Source organism: Pogoniulus pusillus, chromosome 13, assembly GCF_015220805.1.
Source record: "Pogoniulus pusillus isolate bPogPus1 chromosome 13, bPogPus1.pri, whole genome shotgun sequence".
NCBI classification, from domain to species: Eukaryota; Metazoa; Chordata; class Aves; order Piciformes; family Lybiidae; genus Pogoniulus; species Pogoniulus pusillus.
In genome coordinates this window covers 19388306-19416169 of record NC_087276.1, presented here as the reverse complement: position 1 = coordinate 19416169, position 27864 = coordinate 19388306, and the positions used below count along the sequence as shown (strand labels likewise).

The 27864-nt window shown below is 49.2% G+C and overlaps 2 protein-coding genes across 5 annotated transcripts in view; both read right to left on the bottom strand.

The window, feature by feature from the left end:
- FAM234A (family with sequence similarity 234 member A) overlaps window positions 1-7121 on the bottom strand; it is a 274257-nt gene extending 267136 nt beyond the window's left edge. For both annotated transcript variants that reach the window (XR_010304531.1, XM_064153295.1), the window contains exon 1: window positions 7071-7121. The gene's annotated coding sequence lies outside the window, so the exon portion shown is untranslated. The remainder of the gene's footprint in view (window positions 1-7070) is intronic.
- A 139-nt stretch (window positions 7122-7260) lies between these two features.
- On the bottom strand, window positions 7261-26672 carry LUC7L (LUC7 like). Of its 3 annotated transcripts, XM_064153283.1 has the most exons (11): window positions 26452-26672; window positions 24393-24487; window positions 18932-19030; window positions 18146-18256; window positions 17114-17257; window positions 16507-16683; window positions 15596-15684; window positions 12487-12516; window positions 11253-11417; window positions 10240-10301; window positions 8838-8925 (listed from the first exon to the last, which is right to left on the bottom strand). In XM_064153283.1, exons 1-10 carry the CDS (start codon window positions 26510-26512, stop codon window positions 10274-10276), a joined length of 999 nt encoding a protein of 332 aa, XP_064009353.1. In that variant the 5' UTR covers window positions 26513-26672; the 3' UTR covers window positions 8838-8925; window positions 10240-10273. The 3 variants fall into 3 exon arrangements, with proteins under 3 accessions (XP_064009352.1, XP_064009354.1, XP_064009353.1); XM_064153282.1 differs by lacking the exon at window positions 10240-10301 and having other exon boundaries at window positions 7261-8925; window positions 26452-26670; XM_064153284.1 differs by lacking the exons at window positions 10240-10301; window positions 26452-26672 and adding an exon at window positions 25636-25672 and having other exon boundaries at window positions 7261-8925.
- Window positions 26673-27864: the final 1192 nt, after the last annotated feature.

Genomic DNA, 27864 nt, shown 5'->3' with positions numbered 1-27864 from the left:
GTGAGCAACCAGTGAGCTGTCACAGAGCTGGATACAAAGGACTGCTGGGGCTGGGGGTCCTCCAGATGGAGCAATGGGATGCAGAAACAGCACTATTCCTTCTTCAGGGGGAGATCAGCTTTGCTAGACCCAAACAAAAAGGCTGCAGTCTCTCTGCAGCAAGGACTAACTGGCCTAGAGGGCTCACAAAACACACCAAAAGCTCCTTTGGCTGCAAAGACTCCTTGTCACCTTCACTGTACGCCAGGCTGACTCCTGTCTGGAGAGGTGAAAGGAAACACTCGTGACCTTTACACCCCAGCACTGGGCTGCTCCCTACTGTAATGACTCCCTACTGTAATGAGCACTCGAGCTTCCCCAGGGGAGAAACAAACACCACCATAACCTCCATAGGAACAAACTGGAACTATTCAACACCACTCCACAGGGTTAGCAGAAGGCAAGAGTAGGGAGTGACTTCCCTCCCCAGAGGAAACAGAAGTCACAAGTTGAGCCTAAAATCAGGCAAAAGTGATTTCATCAGAAAGGATGAAAAGCTAACAACTGCTGTTGTATTTTCTCCTGCTGTAAATCCTAATATTGAGCTACAGCTACAACAACAGGGAGGCTCTGTGCTCGTTTGTTCTAAGAAGGGGAAAAGGCAAAGCTCTAGCAGGCTGCAGAAACCTGTAGCCCATTACCCACAGCATTCTCCAGAGTGCCTCTGACAGTGCTGCTTTAAAAAACAGCGAAAGGGAAGAAGTCAAAATGGACACATTCCAGGAGCCTTGGAAAAAGGCTGCAAGACAGTGTCCTAAAAAGTGCTATCAGCACAAATCAACAGGACAGCTGAGCCAATGTTCCATGACCCTGCCCCAGCAGTCACGTGTCCGCAGGAGCAGTTCACTTGCCCAGCCAAAAACAGCTTGCAGTCAGCCCCAGCACACAAGCCAGCCACTGGGGCTGGCATCTCCAGCCACAGTGGGGCTCCTCACACCTCACCTTTCAGGCCCAGCATTATTTCCAGGTTCAAAGCAGCACAAGATAAGAGCCACCCGTGGCAGACAAGGCTCATTCAAGGAGCTGCAGGTCAATTGGGCTTCTCACGTCCCCAGATTGGCCCTGTTCTGCTGCAGTGAATCACAGAATCCCAGCATGGTGGGCACTGGAAGAGACCTCTGGAAATCATCCAGTCCAACACCCCTGCTAAAGCAGAGGCTCCCACAGCAGATTGGTCAGGGGGCTCTCCAGAGAAGGAGACTCCAAAACCTCTCTGGACAGCCTGGTCCAGGGCTCCAGCACCCTAACACCAAACAAGTTTTACCTCCTGTTCAGCTGGAACTTCCTGGGTTCCAGTTTGTGCCTGTTGCCCCTTTTCGCATCCCTGGGCACCACTGACCATCCTCGTGCCCCCACTTTAACTCTTGCTGAACATTGATCAGATCCCCTCTGGGACTGCCCTTCTCTCAGCTCAACAGCCCCAGGGCTCTCAGCCTTTCCTCCTCACAAAGATGCTCCAGGCCCCTCAGCATCTTCACAGCCTCCATTGGACTCTCTCCAGTAGTCTCCAGTCTCTCTTAAACTGGAAAGCTCAGAACTGGACTCATTACTCAAGCTGTGACCTTCTTAAGGCAGACCTGCTGGTCACACTCTTCCTGATGCACTTCAGGACACCACTAGCCACCTTGGAGACAAGAGCACATGGTTGGCTCATGGTGAACTAGTCCATCAGAACTCCCCAGTCCTTCACAGAGCCACTTCCCAGCAGGTCACTCCTCACCTGCACTGGTGCAGGGGGCTGTGCCTCCTCAGGTGTAGGACTCTACACTTGCCTTTGTTGAACTTCATGAGGTTCCTTCTCTGCCAAACTCTCCAGTCTGGAAGAGCTGCAGAAGCCTTTTCTCTGGGTACAAATCACAGTGAGGAGGATCTATGGCAAGGCAGGGGTTGAGCACAGGAGGCAAGCAGGACAGCCTGGCACACTGCTGCCAATCCCCACCTCATCTTGTGGCCTGCTGGACTTCCAAAGCTGGAGCTATGAAACACTCACTTCAGCCTGAGCACTCTGGTATATGCACTGACAGCACAAAGAGCAGGAGATCTCACTCCAGGCAATAAACTTCAAGCTGCACAGTACCAGGCAAATGCACTTAAATCAATTATGGAGAAGTTGTATCTTATTCCAAAGACCTCATCTGCCCTTCAAACCAGCAATACCAGAGACATCCTCCGGAGGCAGGCTGTTTCAGATCAGCTGAAGGCACCTGACAAGGGTAGGAAAGGTCCAGATGGAAAGGGGAAGAGATTGAAGAGTGGTGCATTCAGCTTTCCCCTGACATAGGCAGGTGCAGGCCAGCCAAGCACTGCTGCGTTATCAGAGAGCTGCGGCAGGTTCAAGGTACAAGGCTGCAGGCAGAGGCTGAGCAAATGATTTACCAGGGCAGAGCAACCACCAGCACAGCCACGGGACAGAGCAGTGGGCTGCACCACCTCCCTTGTGCTGAGGCAGACGATCACGTTTCTCTGGCAGCTGGACAGATGGTTTGTCTTGAACGCTGCTGTAACCAGCGCCCATGGCAGGGGCTCCAGCACAACCCCACCGTCCTCTTCAGCACAGCCCTCCACAGCCTCCCAGCACGGAGTCAGGAAACCTCACAGGCACAGCTGGGTGCTTCCAGCACCTAGGAGACTTCCTAAGAAGCAAACCCAAGGTCTGTCCCACTTACTCCAGAGGGACGCCAAGTCCAGCTGTATGGCAGGCATGCTTTTCTGACTCACGAGAAATGACACCACTGCAATCCAGACTGCGATGAGAACCGTCAGAAAAGGGGTAATTATCCTGACAGCCCCAGCAACTCCCCTTCTTCTGCAGCAGCTGATTACAAAGAGCCCTCAAAGTCTTTTAAGCAATTCTTCCTCTTGTCCTTCAGGCTTTGGAGGATGCCCTTTGCACTTCTGCCAGAGCAGAGGCAGTGCCAGAACAAGGACCACAAAGGCCAACGGCAAAGGCTCAAACAATGCAGGAAACCCCACCGTCCCCAGCTGCCAGAGGACATGCTGGCAGCATGTGAAGCTCCGGACAACAAAGAGGTCTGGTGATCAGTTTAATTGAAGACAAGCAGAAAATGACAGTGTGCCTTTCAGAGGCTATTACTGTCCTCCAGCAGCCAGCTTTTTGTTTTCTGCTGGCACAGGACACAAAGTAACTCCCTGCAAGTTTAACGCATCCAAGCACCTCATCAGGAGGTCCACAGCGACAGGACTCCGAGCTGCTGTGACCTCAGAACCAGCACCAGCTCTGCTTGGGGAGAGAAGCCTCAGCAGGAGAAAACAGCAGAGAAAGACTTGAGAGAAAAGGAAACTGTCAAACACCGCACACAACAGACATGAGCTGGACTCACACAGCCCAAGGAGCCGCAGTGCAGAGATTTCATGGAATCACAGAGTCGATTGGGTTGGAAAAGCTCTCTAAGACCACCAAGTCCAACCTTGACTTACCACCACCAAGACCATTAAACCATATCCCCAAGTGTCACATCTACATGTTTTTTGAATGCCTCCAGGGATGGGAACTCCACCACCTCCCTGGGCAACCTGCTCCATACCCTGACCACTCTTGCAGCACAGGAATTTTTCCCAATCTACAAAACCTCCCCTGGCACCATTTCAAGCCATTTCCTCTCCTTCTGTCACCTGATACTAGAGAGAAGAGACCAACTCCCGCCTTAACCCAGGCTCCTTTCAGGGAGTCTACCTTCACCCTCATCTTCTTCAGACCTGATTCCCTCAGCTGCTCCTCACCAGATCTGTTCTCCAGATCCTTCACCAACTTTGTTGCCCTCCTCTGGACCTGCTCTAGCACCTCAGTGTCCTTCTTGGAGTAAGGGGCCCAAAACTGAACCCAGAAATCAAGGTGTGGACTCATCAGTGCCCAGTACAAGGGCACAATAGCTTCCCTACTTCTGCTGGCCACACTGTTGCTGATGCAGGCCACGATGCTGTTGGTCATCTTGGTCATCATCTCATACAGTTCAACTTGCTGGTGATTCACCTCCATTGCTCCCCAAGCTCTAAAGGCTACTTAGTCTCAAGCAAGAGGACAAGTCATGAGCAGTCCACAGCTAATACCGAGGAGCAGATTCTTTCCTCTCCCACAGTGAGAATGCTGTGCTCAGGACAAACAGAGCTTTATTCACCTTCCTGGGGCACTGGCTCTGCTCTTGTGCTGATCTGAATCAGCCCAGTGAAACTGGTGCAGCTAGGGTTAGCACCAAGCCACAGCTACATCCAAGAGACAAAGTCATTAGCAGTCAGCCAGAACTGGCTGCTCAGTGTAGAGAACCACGGGCAGTCAGATGTATGAAGACTGGCAAGAGGATCTACTGAAGTCTCAAAGTGATGGAAGGTTTCACTCATTTTCCACCCCCAAAATGTGGAATCAGAGCATGTACAATGTCACCAGACACCAGCTCTTCCTGGAAAGCATCTAAAAATGTCCTGTAACCCTGGTTTGATGTTCAGTGTGTTTGTGTCTTCAACAGAACAATGAAATCAGATTCTGACTGGCCACCTTAGGAAGTCAAATGCTTGGTGCTTGGCTGGGTTGGTGCTTTTTCATTTGTTTTAAGCACCTTACAGATTGTCTTTTTGATGAAGTCTCAAACTGCCAACAGTAAAGACAAAAGAGCTTCCAAGTTTTGTTCTGAATAAGATGCAGTGTTCCCTTTGTGGCTGCCTTCCACCACCAGACTGTTCCATTTTGATCCCACGTTCAGCACAGCACTGCAGCAAACTCACTGGGCAGACATCTGCCCCAACATGAAGACACTGTTGGGTCATTTTAACCCCTTTTCTGCAGTCCCAGTGTGTGGCCAGGTGGAAGAACCACGCAAGATCTCCCCCAAATCAGATTTTCCTTTCCAAGTACAGACTGAAGCTTGTATACAAGTTTATCACACAGCACACAGATGTTCCTCAATATAAAGTAACAGCTACAAGGAGACCATTCTCCTCTTGCACTGGGGTACCTCTGCTCCTGCTTGTGTCCCTTTGTAAGGGCAGGGTTTGTAACCCAGACTCCACCAGAGACAATGTAGGCACCCAGCTTAGACAAACACCCGTATTTTGATGATGATGGTTGTCCTTTTCCCTGCCCTCCCCTTGCTATTTCCCCTCTGTTAACACAAGCCTCTCTTCAAAGCATCAGGCGCATCTTAAGTGACACTTAACCCTTGGGGGTGGACACAACAGGTGCCACAGAGCATGTGCAGAATTAGAAACTCCTCCAGAGCACAACCAAATGTCACCTTAGAATGTGATCCATTTGTTATGTGCAGGAGAAAAGCCTTCCTTTCTAGGTAGCTTTCAGTACAGTGAGGGCTTCAAGTACACAAACTCAAGCTGTATAGCAAAAAGCAAAACACAATCCAGGACTTGTGCAAGCAAGCAGTGACAAGAACAAAGCTCTAAGCTGAAGAGCAGCATTAAATCTGCAAAGCTGTGTGGAACTGATTACAGGTTGGGCCAGCAGCACAAACATGTGCCCTTTATCACCCTGGAGCTTACAGGCTTGGCTGGAACCAAGCCACTTGCCCTCACCACCTGCTGCAGATCCCTTGCGTCAGCCCCACGAGCAGCAGTTAGGGAGCTGCTTGAATCTCTCGTGTCAGAGGCATTTCAGCTGCACCCACAGGGCTCCATGCTTGTGGCAGAAGGCAGTGACTTCCCCACACTGGCAGCAGTTTAACACACCAGGGGCCTCAGAGAGATGTCAGTCCACGACAACCCTTCAGAGGGGGCTGTGATCATTTTATGTAGGCTTATTAAAAAGAAAGCACATTTGTTAAGTGGGGCACTTCTTCCACACGTCCTAAACTCTGTGCTGCCCACTGGGTCCTTCCTGCACAGCCTAGGGAGGCTTATGGCCTTCCTCCAGCTGCTGCTATCCTTGTCAACTAGCTCAGAGAGAAACCCCTTTTCTTCCACTAGAAATGGATTTTTTCCTCTCTTACACACATTCACAGGTGGTTTCACAGGCACTACTACACAGAGCCTCTCAGCTGCAACCTCCACAGGCAGCATCTTGAATGGGTCCCAGTTGTGCCCTGGTACTGGGGAGGGCTGGCTCCAGCCACACTGATCTGCTCTCCCTGCACGGAAGGCTGCCTGCTTGGCTCTCAGCAGTTAGGTAAGATGTTTTTGCGTCCCAAAATAAGGGAAAAAGGGTGGAAATGAAATTGGAATGAACAAAACCTTTTTCTTTCTGCAAGAAATGTTCTAGTTCATGCCTGCAGACGAAGCTTGTGGCCTGCTGAGGGAGACAAACGAATTTGAACCTTCTCACAGAAGAGTGCTGAAGGCTCTGGGCCAAGCTTTGTGAAGGTGAAGGTTTATTTATTTCTATTTGATTGAAACACAGACCCACGCTCGCAAGCGCTGTGCAAGCATCTCCCCAGGACTCCCACACAGCTGCCAACCACACGAGATAGACCAGCTCAGATCAAACAGAGGATTAGAGTAGCAGGCTACTCTGGCAGAGCCCCAGGCTTTTGCAAATGGGATTAAATTATTTCTCAAGTACTTTGGGGCAATTTCTTGAGCTTACGAAGACGAACAGTAAACACCTTCCATCACAGGCACCAGGCAGCACTGAACAGCCGCGGAGTGTCCCGTACGGGCAGCGCTGCTTCTCCAGGCAGGTGCGGCTGCAGGGCAGCACAGAGACAGCGAGGAGCCGGTTCTGAGGCTAGCCCCTTCCCAGGCTCCTGCTCTGGCACCGCGGCCGGCTTCCGCCGACGGCAGCGCCCGAGAAACGGGAACGCTTATAGAGCAGGCTCCCTTCCCTACAAGGTCGCCCACCCCCGCAGTGCCGGTGCTCGCCGGAGGAGCGGCCTGAGACACAGCCCGGGGCTTTGCGCAGCGCCGGGAGGCCGCGGGGGAGGCCAGAAGCCCGCGGAGCTAGCTGCACGGCCCCGCCAGGCCCGTTGGCCCCAGTCCGACTCAGCCTAGCCGCCTCCCGTCGCCCTGCGCGGCCTGTCCGCGGCCGGGCCCCAGCGGCAGCGCCGCCCGCCCCCGCCCCGCTCCGCACTCACCGGCCGCGCACCGCCACCGCCGTCACTTCCGCCCCCATCCGCTCTGCCCCCAGCGGAAGTGACGTCCAAACGCAGATGACGCTTTCCGCCCGGTGCCGGCGCCTGCGCCATGCGGTTGGGAGGCTCCCGGTGGAGGCGGCCGCCGCGGCGGCGCGGGCGGAGCACCCTCAAGAAGGAGGCCAGGCAGTAGTGGGGAGCCACAAACACAGATCTTTAATGCGATCGGACCGCGAGAGAACAGCACAGTCACGTACAGGCAGCCCGAGAGCGCGCCCGCCGCCCCCCGGGCCCGCCCCGCCGCCCCCGCGGGCCGCACACCCGACACGGAGGTTACAAAAACAAGACGTGAACCCGCGGAATAAGCCGTGAAAACGGACAGGGAAAGGGGTGGCATGCACTAAGGACTAACACCGAGGGAGTGCCGGGATGGCCGCACTGCAACAAAAAAATCATGAAGCAGCTTATGGGAGCCTGGAAGGGGAGAAACACCTGCGGGCCCCACTCCGCACCGGGGACACGGCACTGGCAGGCCTGGTCCTGCTTCCACGGCGTGGAAACGGCAGGAGCGAGCTGTCTGTAATTAAAAATGGCTGCCTCACCGAGCCGAGAAGCAGCGGCCAGCCAGGCCTGCGCCCAGCTCGGAAGGTGGCAAGTGTTTTACTCACACAATTCTCACAATACCGATCCCTGGGGTCTCGCCTGCGGCTGGCCCAGCACAGCAGCCTTCCTCCCCGGTCTGAAATAAACCTAGTTACAAAGAAGCTAGTTACAATATGCAAATTCCTGCCACACACCTTAGGACACAGCAGGTGCCTCAGTACCACACCAAAACTGTAACTCTTTTCCTCGCCCTGCCCCTGCATTTCATTCCATCCTGAGCCACCTTAGCCATGTTCTGCCTGACTGGCCTGGAAAAACATCCACACGGGTTTTGTTGTTTTTTGGGGCTTTTTTCCTCCAAGTCAGAAAGCTTCACAGAGGAAGCTCTGACCTTGGAGTGCACAGTCAACAGACAGACTAGCTGTCACTGTAACTCCTCTACAGAACAAATGAGTCCTGATTTTCCACTACCTTGTGGTCTTTGATCTCTAAAAGTACTAAAACAAGGCTTAAGCCTGCCTTAGGAATGTGCTCCAGCCGATCCGGCCATCCTCACAAGAGCTTTCAAAATCACAGCCAATTTTTGTCTGTCTGAAGCGGGACAGTGAGGCACCCCCCTAATGCTGGAGACATAAAATGAGGTGGCTAAGCGCTAAAAAGGAAGAGAAAAACAAATCAAAAAAACCCAACCAAAACCACTTCTGAATTTCTTTTAACATATATAAACAGAAGGAGAAATTAACTGAGAACCAGCACTACTGGCGTTGCTCACAGAGGGTCAGGTAGATCTTTTGTAAAGGGCTGAAGCATTACAAGCCTGAGGGCAGCTCTGAGCATGCTGGGCCAGGACAAACACAACGCGCCAGCCGCTGGCCTGCTCTGGAAACAATCCATCCGGATGTCTTTATTTCCTACTGACACAACCCCCCCCACCCCCCTCCCCGTTAGACAGTACGTAACTCTGTGTCTCTACAAACTCACAGCTATCTGCCAAACAATAAAAATTCCAAACTACAAAAGATGAGTTGTATTCAGTAAATATAAATGGGGAATTTAGGCTTCGTGTAGAATGTTTGTCAGACTATTTACAGTGCAACACAGATCGGTTTGAGTTCAGATCTCGCCAGCTTCTCTCTCTTCTGATCTCTTGGAACGAGATTTGCCATTTGTGCTCTCGTGGCGCCTCTCAGAAGAGCTCTTCTCTTTCCTCTCTCTGTCTCGTGACTTTTCTCTTGAAGATCGATCTCTAGAAGATCTGAAGCACAAAGCAAACTGATGCTATAAGCTTCACAACTAAAAGAACTTTCAAATATGCACAAAATTACATCATCTATCCCTAACGAGGCTGTGGCATAGCACAGGTTTGTTACAGACATGTGCCTAGGTACTGTGATGCTGGGAGTGGCATCCCCCAAAACAGCAACTCTGAGGCCTCTCTAAGCTTTACCTAGGAAAATACTAGCTTGGGAGTGCTAGGCACAGCCCACAGCCTTTGTTACTCCCTTCACAGAGTGATTCTTCCAAGCTGTTCCCACATAGACTCTCTGAGCTCTTTCCTGAGCCCCTTACTGGCTCACTAGGCCATATTAATGTGCCTACATTTATTTTTTGTCACTCAGCTGTTTCTTCCAGAGCCATTTTGCCCTGTTCTCTAAGCTAGCTGCTTTCAGCACCAGCTGCCTTCCCTGGACTCAAATGCTTTCTCAGCCCTGGGATTTTCACTGTGTCCTGACAAGTGTGCTCCTTGGCAGCATCCTGAGTCCAAAGCCAAGATGATGGGAATTTATATTCCCAGCCCACAACACAAGCAAACCTTTTTTTGCAGCCTGCCCAAAAGCCAGTGACAGATTTCCAGCAGTGCTTCAATCAGCCCACACAGTTGAGGGCTTCATACTGGGGCAGACAAAAACAGCTGTCTCCTGTGGTTCACACCAGCTTATTGACTAGCAACCTTTAGAGGGTGCTTGTCCTGCACAGGCTCTAGTACCTGCATGCCTTCAGGGCTAGGCAGACACTCATTCAGGGCATTTTACTTCAGGACTCAGCCCGTAGCTTCTCCATTAAAAGAGGAGGACGTGGCAGGTTATCTCAGAGGTTCCAGCTCTCATTCATGCTTATTTTAAGGCTTGGAAATGCTGCACAACTGACACATTAAAACCTCACAGCCCTCTGCAGCACACAAAGCATTTCATTGCCATTTAACTGTGTCATTTAACCAGAGGACAATTTAAGTCCATCTGATATTAACTCTTCTGTTCCCACAGTACCACCTGCTGCCTGCAGTCCTCCTTCCCTGAGACCTCCAGAATCCTGTGCTGTTTCCTCCCACAAGTGAGACCTCAGACCTGCAGAACGGGAATGCAGGTTTCTTTAACTCTTGAGGCGACACCAGAACTACACGTTCAGGGAACAGAGTTTTTCTGTTCATTCTCTTCGTTTTGTTTTCTTAACCTGACTCTGGGCTCTTCCCAGCCTCAGTCATTCTGTGGAGTATGACACCTAAGCAATGCCCCTACCACCTCAATGGGCTGATTTGAAGATGTTCAAGGTTTTTGAAGTCATCCCTTACCTGCTCTTTAGTAATAGTTAATACAGGGTCTTCCTCACTTCCTAATTGTCCAAACTTCTTTTCTTTAATTTTCATGTTCAAGACAGATTTAAAAAAGGACTTTAGTATCTCAGCCATTGGAGAATCAACAGTATTTACACCCCCCCCAAATATTAAAACTTATTTTTTCAGGCTGTTATTTCCCTCCCCTTCATCATCAATCCTTAAAACCTTAGCTAAAGTGACACAGACATACAACAATAGGATTGTTTTAGGATTGTACTTGAGTGGTGGTGTCTGATCAGGTCACACAGTGTGAAAGTACTCCCTTGTTAATATGGAGCCCTTAAAAAAAGCAAGATCTAATGTCAGCAAGCACCTGGTGAGAGACTTGCTCCAGGCCTTATAAGGGCTGTGAAGAGGTATGACAACTCCTCTCAGTTTTTCTAATACTCTTAATGCTTGCTTCAGCCTTCCTCCAACACAACAGGTGTTTTGCTGAGTTTCAGAAGAGCCCTGAAGCCCTTCTTCGGACTACGGTGCTTCTCCACAGTGGCAGGAGAACAGCACACACATTCTAGCTGCCTCTTCCCCTCCTTTCAGGGCAGATTCCTAAGGAATTCTCTCTCTTGAAGAGTCTCCTAAAGGTAGACTTCCCCTAGGGATGCCAAATCATACATATCCTTCCCCATGGTAGCATAGAGAAAGCAGCTGTGAAGCAGAAGGTAACCACAGAAACGGGATGTCTGTAAGTTGGCTTTTACAGGCCCAGGGAGGCTCAGTTAGCTAAAGGAGGCCTTTGTGCTGCTCTAATACAAGAAAGCCAGCAATTCTTCAAGGCTCAGCACTTCAAATCTGAGAGGCAGTTCTGTTTCCTAGATCTGATGCAGAGTTACTGTCCTACTGCTCCATGAATTGCAGCATGGGAAATTGCAACTCCTGACTGAGAACCAGTCGCACTCCTGCTCACTCTGAGGGACTGGGGACACTCACTGGGATGCCCTTTCCAAAGCACTCATGTCAGAAACACCTACTTGTGTTTTGAACTCCTGTCTCTGGACCCCCGTCGGTGACCTCTGCTGTGGCTGCGGGAACGGCTCCGGTGGCGTCTGTGTCGGTCTCGGGACCGGGAGCGAGACTTCCGCCGTTCACGGGAAGCTGACCTCGAGCGCCTTCGCCTCCTGTCCCGAGAGCGCGACCTGAGGAGGACATCCATTGTCTCAGACTCAGCCCAGCAGCACATCAGACCTGGGAACTGAACCTCTCTCAGCCATTCCCAAGGAACACGTACCCAGAGCACCCGCAGTCACCCCCCAGCCACATGTCTGCCACACAGAGGGCAGATCACTCACAGGGTGGGCACCTGCCTCCTCTCAACATTTGTAAGGCATGAAAGAAACTATTCACAAAGGTCAGAAGGAAACTCCACTTGAGTCTCTAAGAACTGAAGGTTCTCATACTGGGTACTTGCCTTAGTTCTTGCCTCCCTGTTGGAGATTCTGATTTTGTTAGTTTCCAAAAAAGTTGCATTATTTGCACAAATGGAAAGCTTTCATTTTAGTGAAAGGACAACAAAAGCACAGAGTCTTTAAGGTTCTCACATAAATCCATTATTGAGACAGGAAAGGGATCTTTCCATTTCAAACCTACCAGGAAAGTGCCACAGGGTAAGCTCCCTTTACTGGATGCCCCCACATTAAGCAGTTGCCTACGTCTAGAGCAGCACTCGCCAGCTGTGCCTCACACAGAACCAGGCTTCTGGAGGCAGAAGAGAGGCCACAGGAAGTGGCACGTGGAAGTGCCAGCACTCATACAGCAGAATGCCAAAAGAATCTCCCTTGTGAGTGCAGCATGTCAGTAGAGAGGAGGATCCCTATGACCACCTTAAAAACAAGCTCTTCACAGAGGTGAGGGGGAAGTTTAAACTTGAATCTCTCCATGTTTACATCTGAAGTGTTAGGTAACAGACACATTTCAGATTCTATTCCATATTTATTGAAAAAGGCACTGAGCACGTTCTTGGACTCACACTCTGGAGCACACAGCCCCCCTGCCCTCACCAGGCAAGCCACCATTTGCTTTACAGTCCCACAGGTGACATGAAACACCACCGAGGTGCCCAAGTGGTTACTCTCCTGTCTTTCAGAAAGCAAAACAAAGACTGGGGCACTGTGTGAACTCCATTTGTGAGACCCAAGAAAAGCTTTAGTAACTAGACAGAAACACAAGTAGGCACTTCAGAGAACTCTAGGAGAAATACACACTCACCGTCGACGATCTCTGTTTCTTGATCCAGACCTAGAAAAGTCAAGCAAGAGAAGGCATAAGCAAAGTTTACAACAGTACAACCCACCATCTTGGCAGCTCTTTGCAGGAGGACAATAATACCCCAAGTAAAATGTGGATACAGAAAAAACACAAATATATTTAATTATCTCCAGCTTAGGGGACAGTGGGCATAGGAATTCATCAAAACCTGAAAAGCTTTGTAGAAGTTCCAATTCCTATGTGCAGAGTTTCTGTCAGAACAGAAAAGGTCCACAAGGCAATTCAGTCTCTCTTAATAAAACACCACAACAAATCTTTCTGATGTTGAAGTTTGCTGTGAGCACATCACCTGCTCCTTACTCTCTGCAGGCTAACATCGACTAGTCAGACAGACACAGGACAAGGCTTCAGATTTTGGTTTTTGAAGTAACTCCACATTAAAACGCTTTGAATAAAGAGAAAAGAGCATTTTCTCACAGAATCACTTTGGTTGGAAAAGCCTTTTAAGATCATGGAGTCCAACCACTCTCTAACTATGCCGAGGCTGGTGCTAAACCATGGCCCTCAGCACATCTCTGTCTCTTTTGAACACCTCCAGGGATTCAATCCCTGGGAATTCAATCACCTCCCTGGGCAGCCTGTTCCAGTCTTTGAGAACCCTTTCCTTGAAGAAGTTTCTTCTAATGTCCAACCTAAACCTGCCCTGCTGCAATTTATGAATTGTATGAATCTGAGGCCATTTCCTCTTGCCCTCACTCTCACTTATTTAATCAGTATTACAAGGAAATTTGCACCAGCGATTTGCTTCCCTGTTTGGAAGGGATGAGCTAGGGAAAACAGAGTGAGGACTGAGAAGTTACAGAGAGATACAATGAAAATTCTTCACCATAGGCTTTGAAAGCCATCTAGCAGAATTATCCAGGCCTCACTATTATCTCGCATTTCCACAGCTCCAGAGCTCACTCTCAGCTGAGCACTGCGAGCATTAGCATTTGGCAGGCTGCACATAACGTCACAAGGCTTTCAACTTCTGAAGCTCCATTACTCAGCACTACTTCAAATACCACTCCACGTTTAAGATACTCCTTCTCCCTCTTTCTCTAGTGCCACGTTTCAGGGCCAGCTTACACCACAACATCACACACTGTCAGAACATCTCTTTTGGCTTTGAAAAGTGGCTGTAGTGACTTGGATACTCACTTTGACTGCACCCACTCCCTCTCTGCACAAAGACTCTCAAGGCATTCCATTTAGACAGCCAAGAAGCTGCTCCAGCACTGGAACAGATGTGGCCAAAATCTACATGCAGACAGAACTTTAAATGGCAATAGGGAATCATCTCTTTCAGTAATGTTATTTAAAACCAAACCTGAATAAGTCAGGATTAGAAGAATCAATGTTATTTCATTGTGAAATAGGATTGCTCAACCACAACAGGAATTTAAACTCAGTGTTCAGGTAGGAGGGCTGGAAACAAGGTGGAGCTGAACCTGGAGTCAGGCTAATGAACCATGAGCTGAAGCAACACACAGGACCACCAAAGAATCAACCAGGAGATGGAAGCAGTAACCACACACCTCCTTTTCATGGAACAGGACCTGAAAGAGCAGCAGCACTTCCCCAAGATGCCTGGCAGCCAGCTCAGTTCTTCTGGTGGTTGCTGTAATTACTCCAAGTTCTTAATGTTCACTTCCTCTGATCACTTTAGTCACAATCATCAGTGCACACAGCCCTTCCACATCCCCAGAAAAGCCTGGCTACCCTTCCAAACAACAAGCTGAACAGCGCTATGCACAGCAGTCTCTTGCTAACTACCCCTCCAGACCTCAGGAAGCACCCAATGAAACAACTCTTTCCTTACTGGCCTGCCATCAGCCTACAGCAGGAGACAGTAGACAACTGATGTCCAGAGAAGCTTTCCCTCTTTTTTTTGGCCCTGCATCACAAAGGCTATGTGCTGAGTTTCATAACCTGCATTTTGTCCAGCCTAATACAAAGAAAATCCTGGTGCATCCTGAGAGCAAATATCAAGGTCTGCACTTCCAAGTATGTCACCACAGAATTTGCCATAAGGGATCACCAGGTAACCAGCAGCCTCCAGCAAACATACACAGGATTCATCTGTTTACCACTAGGGCTGACAATGCAGTTCATTCAGGCCTGGGTGGAAATCACAGCTTGGCTGACAAATTATTAAACCTGTGAGAGTTTGAATCACAGAAATGTTTCGGTTGGAGAAGACCTCCAAGACTGAGTCCAACCGTGGACCTAACAGCAGCATGGCCATTAAAACAGGTCCCCAAGTGAGGCAACTGGGGAGATATTGTGATCATCAGAACAGCATTCCTGCTTGACCACTTCCCTTGTCTCACAACTGCAAATAATCACCTTCTCTGCACCAGGCTATTTAGCTGAGCTCTTGACACACAAAATCCCTGTTCAAGGAAAGCAGAAATTGTTTTTCCAGTTCAGCAGGCAAAACGACAAAGAGCTCATCCTGGGAATGCCAATGTTCCAGCCACTCCCAGTGTTCCGGGATAGAAGCAGGTGACTCACATGGCCACGATCATCACAAGAAGCCACTCTTTGACATTTCTCAGATCCCCTAGGAAGTGTTTTCCAAACCTGTGCCCAAAGTGCTTGTTGTAGGAATGTTCCAGAGCAAGACAGGCAGCCTGGCACCTGGCTTCCAGACACCGGCTCCACTCTGCTGCCATCTCCTAAGACTAGGAGGAAGAACAGCTGTGCAGGGAACTCTGGCAAGACTAGTGTCTTCTGAGCAGACCCATCCCTCACTCATCTGGAGCTTTCCCACTCAGATGGACTAGATGAGGGCATTTTAAGCAAATGCAGATTCCCAAAGACAGGGACTAGAGCAATGTAAGCCTGAAGAGACTACAGCTACACAAGGGAGGTTGAACCACTACCTGTGCAGTCACTCTAAGGTGGGGAGCTGTATGCTTGTTTTCATCTTGAACTGAATGCCAAGGCACTCATCCAACACTTGCAGCATGTCCACCAGCAGATGCTGCTTTCCTGCAGTGCTCAGACACAAGGATCAGACTATTTCAAAACTCACTTCACAAACCAGTTACCAGCTCCCACTTACCGTCTGCCCATTCTCTCCTCTCGTTCTCTCTCTTCCCTCCGTCTCAAACGATCCTGGTTTCTCTTCTCTTGCTTTTCTGCCACTGTTTTCTAGAAAAGAGTTTGCATTTCATTTCAGCCAGAGAGTTCCAGGTCAGAGAGAGCTGCAGAGGGACTATTCAGGGAGCAGGACAAAGGCAGCAGGACAAAGAACTGTTACACTGCGTTCTGCTAGTCAAGGCTTCCATCAAGGTTCTCTTTTTCCTCACAAGCACCAACACACAACAGTACATCCCCTCCCTGCTCTGCATGCCGATGCTCCAGGAGACAGGTCCATAAGCTTTGAGGTAAGGATTGCATCACCATGTGTGTACACAAAGAACAGAGCTCCGGTGTCATGACAATGACCCACCAAGGCACTGTACTCATATGCTGTGTAATGAACAAGACACAGGAATCACAACTCCTCCTCCAGCATGCTAAAAGTTTCTGTTTGCAAGCAAGACCAGTACCCACAACTCCATCACAAACCCTTCCAGAATAATTCCAATGGTCTCAGCTACTGAAAATCTCCACTGACAGCACTGTGAAACATCAGTACAAGCATTTCATTGAGAGGTCTCAAAGTTAAAAAAAGCCCCAGGGAGAAAAATTTCAGCCATATCAATGAGAAAAATACAGGTGAGTGTACCAATGTTCTGAGGAAGAAATCACAGCAGGGGTCTGGTTTGGCCCATTCTAAGGTACTCCGTTACCCAGAATTTAGAGAGTAGAGTACCTGAGGCCATGCAGACCTCCCTTTGAAGTTTCACACATTCTGCAATCAGAAATTTCAGGGTTCTGCAAAGAATCCTGTACCAATTTAACATAAAAAAAACCAAAAAGCTGAACACCTTCAGAACTACAAGAGAAGGTTTAAATAGGATTGATTACCCTCAGCTGATCCAGTTTCTCACGAATCTGAATGAAACCCAAGTGTAATTTGCCTCCAAAGTGGTCAGCAAGGCGCCGGTCGTTGTCATGGAGACCCAGATATGCTGAGCAGACTTCACACACACGCAGCTTCTGCTGTTGGAAACTGGAGGCAGGCATTGAATTCCTGTATTCTTCCTAAAGGGAGGCAAAAAACCCACACAAATGTCAGGGAACTCTTACACAGTCACAACCTTCCAGAGAAAACTCTGCAAAGAATTGCTATGCTGCTCTCAAGAATCAAAACCCTCAGTGTAACGAAGGTGCCATACAAAATACTGTGAGCACAGCTGACCCAACTGACGGTCTAGAGCCCTGTAAGTAGCTAGTGACCAAACACTTCCCAGGACAAATTGCCCCTGCCCCAGTCAGCCCTCTTCACAACAAAGATTTCTAAAAATCCTTTCTTAACCTATGACACTACACTGCCAGATGCTTGCTGGCACATGGCTGGAACTGAAGAGAGAGATGTGGGAATATCAGAAATGAGGCAGGAATTCCCCAGCCGTTTGCTACAGCCTAAGCCCAGTTCAGCCTATTACAACTTAAAAGAAAAACAACACCATACCTCTGCCTCTTTCTTTTTTGCTCGGACTTTCTCCACTTCCATCAGGATCTTCTGAGACTCATCAACATTTCCTTCAGCTCCCAGCTGTTCAGCTTTAGCTAGGAGTTTTCCAATGTCTTCATTCAGTTCATGTACTTTCTCTGCCTGAAGAAAACAGTACATTTTTAATAAGAGAAAAAAAACCTGCTAAAGCTGCAGGTTGAGTGTTCCCTTTTCTCTAAAAATATTGTGCAATAAAAGCAGTTGTTGAAGATGACCATAAATTTCCAAAAGTCAAAGTTCCAACAAAAAGGACTGGAGGACCAAGTACTTCCTCTCTCTAGTAACAAGTGATAGGAAAAAGCCTCAAGTTGCCCCAGGGGAAGTTTAGGTTGGATATTAGAGGAAACTTCTCCACTAAAAGGCTTCTCGAAGACCGGAACAGGGTGCCCAAGGAGGTGGTTAAATCCTTATCCCTGGAGTGTTCAAAATAGGCAGAGATGTGGTGTTGAGGCACATGGATTAGCATCAGCTGTGGTCAAGAGAATGGTTGGACTCTGTCATCTTAAAATGCTTTTCAACAACAACACTTCTATTAATCTAAGTACAAGGTAGTCACAGATAAAACAGAGAGAAACTGAACATGGAAAGGACATCACCAGTTTGGTACCTAACAGTAGATCATTTCTGGCTCACAGAACATGAGAGAATCCACAAAAACAGCTTCAGAAATGCTTTGTGTTGTCCCAGTGAAGCTAGTTTCCAAAGAGGAAACTCCATGAGCATCTAGGAAGCGAGAAGACACCTACCACGAGATGGATTTCCTATTCTACGTCATGTTACCATGGAATAGGGGAAAGCAGTATGCTTCCATGCCATACTAAAGCAACTTAACTTAAACCACTATGCTTGTCCCAAGAAGGACCAGAGCAGCATTTGAGGAGCATGGCTGGAATCCACAAAGACGTTGGGGGTCTTGACTTCCAAGTACCAGTGGTGTCAGACAAGAGAGCAACAGTGCTCTTGCTTAGACTTGCAGAGCCAGAATAGTACCTTTGCAGACACTTCTGCACTGATCTCCTCCTGTGTCTCAGCCAGGCGCTTCTTGGCCAGTTCTGTTCTCCTGTCACATTCTGCGATGAAGGATTCCAGGTGATCCATTGCCTGCATGTGCAGACAGAGAATTATGAATAAAAGTGCTCCCCATTTTGACAGCAAATAGTTCATTGGTGCAACCCCTAACACACAAACAGCCTCAAAACCAGATGCCTCAAGGAAAAATAAGAGACTTTGCGTGAAGAGTAAAATTTGCTCCCAGCCTTAAATCTGCTACTTGACTGGAACCTGACACAGTTCTTTGACACACAAAAGGATGCTCACTGCTTTGCAGTGGAAATTTCAATGCATGAGCAACAGGCAGAAAGACAAAAGCACCAGAATAACATGAAAAGTGAACACAGAACTGTTCTTCCACTTGATTTGTTTCATTATAGAAAGCTTAATCTGAGAAAAGTGAAACAGAGCAGAAGGCTTTTAACGTCAGATCTCTTTCTGGGACAGGCCACCAGGTTACAATGACCTGACACAGAGCAGAGGTGTGGGATGCAAGGAATGCCAGAGGAGCCTCCCAACAAGCTGGACTAATGGGGTTACAAGAGCCATAATTACTTTTGTAATTTCAAGTCAGCCATGAAGCTAGCAGTCAGGAATGGGCTGCATGTTCTTGTCAGGTAATACATCAAATAACACAGCTAGCTGAAATGCCCACTGAGTTCTATTGTTCAGCCAAGTAACTTCAAGAGGCAGTTTCCACAGCAGTAACTGGGAGTCCATACTCACATCCAGCTCAAAAAACAGGTCCCGTTCTTTACTTGCAATCTCATAATCTGCTCGCAGGGCCAAGTCGTGGATCTTGGTGCACTCGCCCAGGTCCATTCGCTGGAGAACAGAAAAGAGAACATCAATGCAAGACCCCCTGTTATGGCAAAATCCAGCAGACACTTAGCTCCTACCAACTGTATCACACCAAAACACAGCCTCTTGAGGAAGAGAAGCTTCCCTTTAACCTGTAAGGTACTGAACTAGCCAGGGAAACAATGTACTCGCCAGAACCACTCTTTGAGGTGTTCCTGGAACAACATCAGAACACCTCAAATGCTTTGAATCCAGTAATAATCCTGCTCTAGGTTACAGCACAGCCCTTGAAATGGCTGGGAGGAGTCAGTAAGGCACAGGGCACTGCAGCAGCAAGTCCCTCAATGGTAACTAAATTGAAAGGCCTTCTATTGTAGAGCTCCAGCACAGCAGAACACTCGGCTCTGCACCCTGGTTAAAGCTTGCCTGGAAAAACACTTCTATGTCAGGATGAGCCACAGTAAGGCACAGAAAGAGCAAACCATGGAACACAGAACACTTCCTGGCAAGAACAAGTGAACTTAAGGAAGAGGGGCTATGGCCAGTGGCAAAGAACAACCCCAGACTCAGCAAGAATAGACTCATAATGCTACAGCTATCCACTTCCCACATCCAGCTGCAGCCTGGAATTACAGAACCTGCCCCACGCTCATTCCTATACTGAAGCCCATCTAATAAGTGGCTTCTTGAGAGCACCTCCCTGCCCAGAAAGCTCTGCCTTGCGTGGTGCCCTTTGCTGCCATTGCACTCCATGCTATTTAGAACTTATTTTTCCTCAAGACAGTATTTTTCTTCAACCTAGTATTTAACAGCCACATGAAGTTAATTATGATCTGAAAACATGGACACTGCATCTCTACTACCAATACAGAAGAGCATATTTCTATTGTTCTTAAAATAAGGAAAGAATATGACATCTTGCAAGCCAAAAATAAAAGCCTAAGTGTGAGCCACAGTATGAGTGGCAGGGTACACATCATCCAGTAAAGGAACACCCCAGCAAGTCATCCTCTTCTCTCCCAGTCACCATGAGCCCAAAGGAGCCCAAACCTGAACACAGCACAACAGCTGCCCAATGAATTGCAGGAAGAAGCTAAATACAGTTAATGAGCATCAAGAGATCAACACAGAATCCTTGTGGAACATCACAAACTAGAGTTGGAGGTGGCTGAAGACACTTAAGTGAAGCAATGTACTCAGACAACAACAGAAGTGCTGAGACTGAACCAAAGCCACTAAAGTAAGCTCCTCCAAATAATGCCCCGGGGTTCAACAGTTACCTGTGTCCTTAGCTTTCCTGATTTAAACAAAGAAAACAACTCCAGCTGACTTGTCACTATTTAATCTTCCTCATTTTGATCAGATTTATCAGAAACAGGAGGCCATAGGCACAAGAAGGCTACAGAAACAGATACTGTATCGAGGAACAGTCCGGCTGAGTTCTCTAATGGCAGGCATTTAATGCCTACAAAAAAGCATTTGCTACTCCCAGAGCTTTATCAAGTCCATCTCCAGGCAAGACTCTCAAAGAATGCCATCAAGCTACTCTTGTTCTACCACAGAAACAATTTTCCATTTATTCTTATGGGTATTCCACTGAGATATCTTTCCAATAGAAGAAAACAGCCACATTAGATGTGACTGGCATGGATCAGAAGTATTCTTAACTGAGCTCTTCTTGCAAACTAAGCCACGGCCTCAGAATCACAGACTTTAGGTTGGAAGGAACCTTCAAAGGTCACCTAGTCCAATGCTCTTGCAGGCAGCAGGGACATCTGCAACTAGAGCAGGTTGCTCAGAGCCACAAACAACCTGACCTGCAATGGTTTCAGGGATGGGGCATCTCCCACCTCTCTGGGCAGCCTGGGACAGGCTCTCACCACCCCCATGGTAAAAAAAATCTTCCCTCTGTCTAGTTTAAGACTCCTCCTTTTAGTTCAAACCATCACCCCATGTCCTCTCACAAAAGGCCCTGCTCAAAAGTCTGTCCCCAGCTTTCTGATCAGCCCTTTTCAGTACTGAAAGACCATCAAAAGGTCTCATGGAGCCTTCTCTTCTTCAGGCTCAACAACCCAAACTCTCTCAGCCTGGCCTCACAACAGAGGGCTTTTAGCCCTCTCATCATTGCTGTGGCCTCCCTCTGGCCCTGCTCCAACAGGTCCCTGTCTGTCCTGTACTGAGGACTCCAGAGCTGGCCCCAACACAGCAGGTAGGGTCTCCACAGAGCAGAAAGGCAATGAAGACTCAACATCATATTTCAGTGTTCCTGTTTCTGGTTGGAAAAAAAAACAAAACCCTCAACTGCTTCCTGTGGCAAGAGGGCAGCAGAGTTTCATCAGCATGCAAACCTCACATCTTCCTCCTCGGCCCTGAAGGTAATCCAAGTGTGTGTAGACTTCCCCAGGTAGTGCTCACTTTGGGCAAGATGTGCAGCCCTTCTGACTCAAGAATCCTCTTGTCCCAGGGAAGCCCAGAAAATACCCCTTCCAGATGACTGTCACTTGCTCCAGCCTGCACCCATGGCTGGTTTGTAATACACGAACTGGCAGAGCTTGAGTAAAGACTTAAGTCTTGCTACATCAAAGAATTCATATATTTAGATGCCACTGATAATTAGTTCTGCTCACATTTGCTGAGCAATCCACATCCTGAGGTTTCTCTAATTATCTCAACTAAAATGCTACTTCAGCAGAGTCCATTTCCATGAGGAAGGCTCTTTATCTGTAATCAGAGCTGCAGACTTTTGCCCAAAAGAACACCACAGATCCTCATGAAATAATTCTGCAGCCTGCAGACTTCAGCTCACTCCCAACTCCCAGTGAGGGACACAATAAATCCCCTGATTCCCACCTGTGCAGCTTTCAGACTCATCTGTCTGCTTATTAGTGGAGCTAAAATGTGGGAGGGTTGCCACCATCTGAAGCCACCTGTGAAGGTGCTGCAGTGCTTCCACTGACAGAAGTACACTCACCATTAGCTGCAGAGCTACTTCAGTGCAGGCCACTAATGATCTACCTGACAGACTCCTCTAACAGCACATGGGCATGCTGAACTAGTTTCTGTTCTCCCTGAATTCTCCCCCTTTCCTGTGGAGACCAAAAACAGAACCATTGGATCTTGTTTAGTGACAGGTTCAGACGAGTTTCTGGGGCCAAAAAACAAGAATCACAAGAACAAGGCACATTAAAGTTATAGTTCTCATGACCAGGAATACCAGCGTGCCTCAAGGGAGCAAACATCAACAAGTCTCCTGCAATTCCCAGGAGTATTCCAGAGCTTTCCTCACAGCCTGACATCCTTCTCTAACTCTGCACTTGAAGGTCAGCAAATGGGACTCCATCACATCTCACTAAGCACAGCTAGCCAAGGGATCCAACCTCCTGCTTGTCCTCAATCAGCCTCCCACTATGGAATATCTGCACATATGAAGAATGCAGCAGGAACAATGCCTTCAGGAGCACAATATGCCAGAAGGCTGGGAGCATCTGGAAGATCCTAAAAAGAGCCAAGGTCCTGATTTCTGCAGTAATACACATGCAGAAATGGCTGTTACCCTATCCAGCTGAGGCTGATTCGCACACAGAGCTTTTCCCTTGGAGCACAGTGAGATGCCTGTGCACCTGACAAAGAACACGAGGAAAACCTGCACATTCCAGTTCAGTCCCATGCTTATGGCTACTGCTGACAGTTGAAATGCTGTCCACATTCTGGACATCACATGTCCTTTCAAAACCACAAACACTTCTCTTACCCCTAAAAGCCCACTGATGGCAGTGTAGAAAGCTCCACAGCCACTTAAAGGCTACCACAAGACTGAGTGATCTACAAGATCGCTTGTGTAGAAGCTGTTTTCTTTCTTGCTCCCACGTGAGATTTCTGAGCACAACTTCCACAGCAACAAGGAAAAGAAAACTCACTGCAGACAATTACATCAGAAGAAAGAGAAACTGATTTCTCACTGTGCTTCTCTGTCCTAGGACACTCACAGCCCATCTGACTCGACACCCTGGACCTCAGTGCTTCAGCACTAGCTCCACATCACTTAGGTCAATCCCCTCACTTCACCATCTACCTTCTTTCTGGGAACATGCCAGCAGAGGTAGAAGGCAGGCTGCATCTTCACAACACCATTTGGGCCCAAAAAAATGCTGGTTAGAATCTCGTGCCAAAAAACATATCCTAACCAAAACAATTCACATGAGGGATGGAGGTGGGTGGAAGGTGATTTAAGCAGCTTTAAAACTCTGAAAGGGAAATGAGATGAAGGCTGATGGAACAATGTCTGAAAAACATACTTGAGCTTCAAATTAATGAAAACCAAGTAGTTATGGAGGTATTCAACTCTTCCAATTTTAATTTTACTCTACAAGAGCAGCCATTCACAGACTTAATTCTGTGCACTCAGAATTAAAGCAAGCTTTTGCTAAAACTCAAGTGTGGCCATAGAGCCCTTCTATCACAGTGACCCAAACAGGAGTGTCAGCCCTGCCTGTTATGGTAATCCTGTGTCAAAGCCAGCTCCTGAAATACCACCAGGAAGGGCTCTAAATAATGGCAGTATCTTCTAACAATCATGTTAAGTGGATGGACAATGTGAAGCATCACAGCATTTAGTGTCAAACAGCAAGGGTACAGATGGATTTCAGACATCCGTCCTGCAGTTAAATCACACAACCATCACAGAAGAGCTGTCCTGTTTTCCTTTGAAAGCTGACCTGCAGCTTTCATCTGGGTGCCTGAGCTGAACACTTCACAAGATCTCACTGTCAAAAGCCCACATCACCTTTTGGTCATGTGAATCAAACCTCTGAGAATTGGCCATCTCTGTCCCCAGAAGGCAGCAGGAAAGAGCCCACTCAGGCAGTGACACATCGTTCAGACAAAGTTAGCCTGAGCTGTAACCTGCCATTACCAACATCAGTTACCATGAAAGAAGTACCACTCCATTAGAGAACCATCTCATAGTTGAAGAAGAGAGACTGAAAAGCTGCAAGGTTTAAGAACTGTAGCAGCTGATAAGGAAGCTGGCTACCCTAAAGATGCAGCAATGAACCAGCGTGCCCACTACAGCTGTCTTGAGACCTCTGAAGGACAAGATTCAGGCCCTAACCACTTCAAACTGCAAAAAGAGAAACAATATCAAAACTATCAAAACTTTATGTGGGATTGCGAGAGATAAAAAGCACATTTCAGGCAAATTCTAAGGGCTCCTGACTTCAGTATTTTCAAGCACAGGTCACAAAAGCTGGTATTAGAATTGTGACTGCTCCCCAGACACAGAAAGCCTGATCTCTCCTGCAAGTCACCCAGGATGCACAGCTGAGCCCTGAAGAGCTGTCCCAACGACTGCCTCACAAGAATCCCCTATTGTAGACTATATACTCACTGTTCCAGCCAGGATATCATGAGGACAGCAATCCAGGAGGTGGCTCTTGCAAACGCGATCGTCTGTGAACTTCACCCTTTGCCTGGTTTCATCTCCTGAAATTCATTTGTGGTTTTAAATAAAGAGCCATTAGAAGAACGATAAGAGCAGAGAGATGGTGGCATCAGCATTTCACCTCAATATGCAAATTAAAATACTTGGTGTTCCTGCTCCCCAAAATTACTCAAAAAAAGAAAAAGGCTTAGAGGGTAACAGGATATTCTGGAACACTTTGAATTGACAACAAACATTATTTGAGCATTTAATCATCCAGTACACCACGCTAAACAGTGTTGGTGAGCCAAGTAACGTCCAAGGCCTGTCATCCATATAAAGAGACAGCACAGCCAGAAGAGAACACAGGAGACAGACAGGCTGGCTTGCAGCCAAAACCTTTCCTTTTTCCTTTCCCTCTATTTACTGTAAGGAAGGGGCAGGAGATATCAAAACCCATGCTACTGGAAGGCCACGAATAACAGAACAAGGCTGTGCTGGACGATTTTTATAGGCAATTGCTCTTTGTTTATCTGAGAATTAACAGCTTAGCACCCATTTAGTTTGAAAACACATCTGCAGGGAGCTTTGCAAGGCCGTGCAAAGCCGAACCTCGCCTCTTGGCCTGGCACAAGAAGAGTCCTTCCCACCCACATCCCACCCTTGGAAAACATTTTACACTCAGGAGCCACTTAAACGAGACAGTATCAGAAAAGCCAAAAAAACCAAAAAACCCAAAAAGAAACAAAGTTAGTCAATACACACTGCGAGCTCCAACATATACTATACCCATCTGCATTCTTCAAGACCTCAGCTGTAGAATATTATGCCCACTGTTGAAAAGTTTTAAAGGAAAAGCTTTCTTGCCCACACCTGCAGTAAGGAAGTCAGGGGAATGATACATAAAAGTAAAGGCAAAGTGGCAATGATATGTGACAATTTTAAAGCTCATCTGTGTATACTACACAGGTCTGTGTAATACTAAATTATGATTATAAATTTAGGATTTGCAAGCATCCAGGAATAATGTTGTGTCTAATGAAAATGATTTGGGTTTTTTTTAGTTGGTTTTTGGTTGTTGGTATTTTTTTTTTCTTTTTATGTTCTTTTTTTTTCCTTCTAAACTACACTTTTAAAGTTACTGGTGAAAAAAAAAGCAAACACTTTTTTTTTGTTGTTATAACAGCTTTAAAAATTGGTTGTGACTCACGGCTCGATGAACATGAGGCTTTTCTGCAACTCCCTTGCAGATTGATGTAGGCAGGCAAAGATACACTGAACCTTTATAAATAAAATAGAGGGGCCACAATTGTTCAGTTTGTATGAAATAAAAATATGGGAAGCAATTCAATAGCAACTCAATACACAAAGAACGAAAAGCACTTATTCACTTACGAAACAAAGTGCAAAGGCCCTGCACAGCCCTGCTAACGTGCCAACGAGAATTTAAGGACTCGGCAAGTCGCAGAAGGGAGATAATAAACGGCAGCGGGAATGTATTTTGCACAGGCTGTCAGAGTTCTTTTCTTGGACAACTACCACGGCCAACTCCCGCGGGCACACCTACCTACCAGCCTCCGCGCGTACGGCGCGGCCTGGGCACGGAGCGGTCCCTACAGCCTCTCTGCGGCAGCCGGGCACGGAGCAGCGGGCTCCTCCCGGAGGCCGAGCTGCGCCGGCCGCTTTCTAGGGCCAGGGGTGAGGCGGGCTGCTCCGCGGGGCAGCCCTACCCCTAACCGTGCTCCCTGTGCCGAACTCGCTAGGCCGCTCTTAACGCGGCAAGGCCCGGGCCTGCTGCACCGGCCCGCCCAGGTGGCCGCCCCGCACCGCTCGCTCGGCAAGGGCGGGGGCAAGGCCGCTGCGGGGCGGGCTGGGCCTCCAGCTCAGGCCTGCCGCGTTCCCCGGCACGGGAGGAGGCCGATCGCGCCGCAGGTCCGGAGCGGAGGCAGCGGTCAGCCCGGGCTCGCGTAGTGAGGCGGCCGCCAGGCCGCGGCTTTTCCTGCAGGCCCCGCCCGCCCCTACTCACCGTCCCTAGCCGTGCCCATAAGCTGGTCCAGCAGGGCTCTCATCTGCGCCTGGGCCGACATGGCGAGCGCGCAGCCGGGCCACGGGGCGCGGCGTGCGAGTGGCTCTGGCCTGGGCTTACGCTTAGGCCTGGGCGGCGGCGGCAGCCACAAGGAAGGCTCCGGCCTGGGCGGCAGCGGCGACGCGCAGCAGGGGCCGGGCGGAAGTAGCCCCTCCCGCCCCCGCACGGCATGCCGGGACCGGTAGTTCCGGCGGGGAGGAGCTGGGCGGAGCCGGGGTGGGCGTGGCCCGGGCGCTGCTCCGCCCCGGCGCCGAGGGGCCCGGCTGTGGGTGGGCGTCTGCGGCGCCGGCGCCGGCGGCCCGGGCTCGGGGAGACGCCGAGTTAGTGGCGGCTGAGGCGGCGTCAGGGCGGGAAATGCGCTTGGGGCGCCCACGGCTTGACTTTCCTAGTCATGAGCCTGGTCCCCAGCAACGGTGCTGGCCCTGGGTACCCTGGCACCTGTTCCCTGGGCTGTCCAAACGTGGGCCCAGTAGCCAGGCTACCTCAGCTGCTGAGCTGTACCGAGGCATGGCAGCCCATGCTGAGCTGTTCCAAGTCATACCAGGCCGTACTAAGCCGCACCAGGTCATGCTAGGCCGTGCTAAATCGTGTCAAGCCATGCTAAGCCTTACCAGGTAATGCTAAGTCATGCTATGCTAAGCTGTGCCAAGTCATGCTAGGCCATATTAAGCTGTGCCAGCCCATGGTAGGCCATGCCAAGCAGTGCCAAACCATGTAAAGCTGTTCCAAGCCATGCCAAGTCATGCTAGGGAGATACTGAGCCATGCCAAGCTGTGCTGTGCCAAGCTGTGCTGGGCAGGCAGGCGACAGCGGGTGACGTCAGGGAGCAGATCGAAGGGTGCCCATGGCTTATCAGCTCCCACCCACCGTGTTTGCCCAGCAGTGCCCAGGCAGGTTGGCTGCTGCTCCCACTCTGACATTGCCAGTGTGAGTGTTTGGAGAGGGGAGGGGGAGCATGGCAGAGCCAACACCCTGCTCTGACCCCCAACAGAGGAAGAGGGTGACAGCTGTGCCCCAGCTGGCACTCTCCTCACTAGTACTGCACAATGCAAGTGTCTAAGGACCCCATGTCAGCACTGGGGTGCTCACCATGGGGGGCAGAGAGCTTAGGGCAGGGCGGCAAGGGGACCCCTCAGGGGAGCAGACCAGTTGTGGACACCCCAAGAGCAGGGGCACAGGGCAGCTCTGGAACAGGGCTCTGGCTGTCCTCAAGCCTGATGGCCAGTCTCCCACCCCCTGAGTGTCCCCAGCACGGGTGGTAATGGGATCCAGGCACTGTGTAGGGCCACTGCCATCCTGTGCCCTCCAGCTGTCACAGACAGGCTGTCCTGTGTCCCCTGGCTTCCCTCTGTC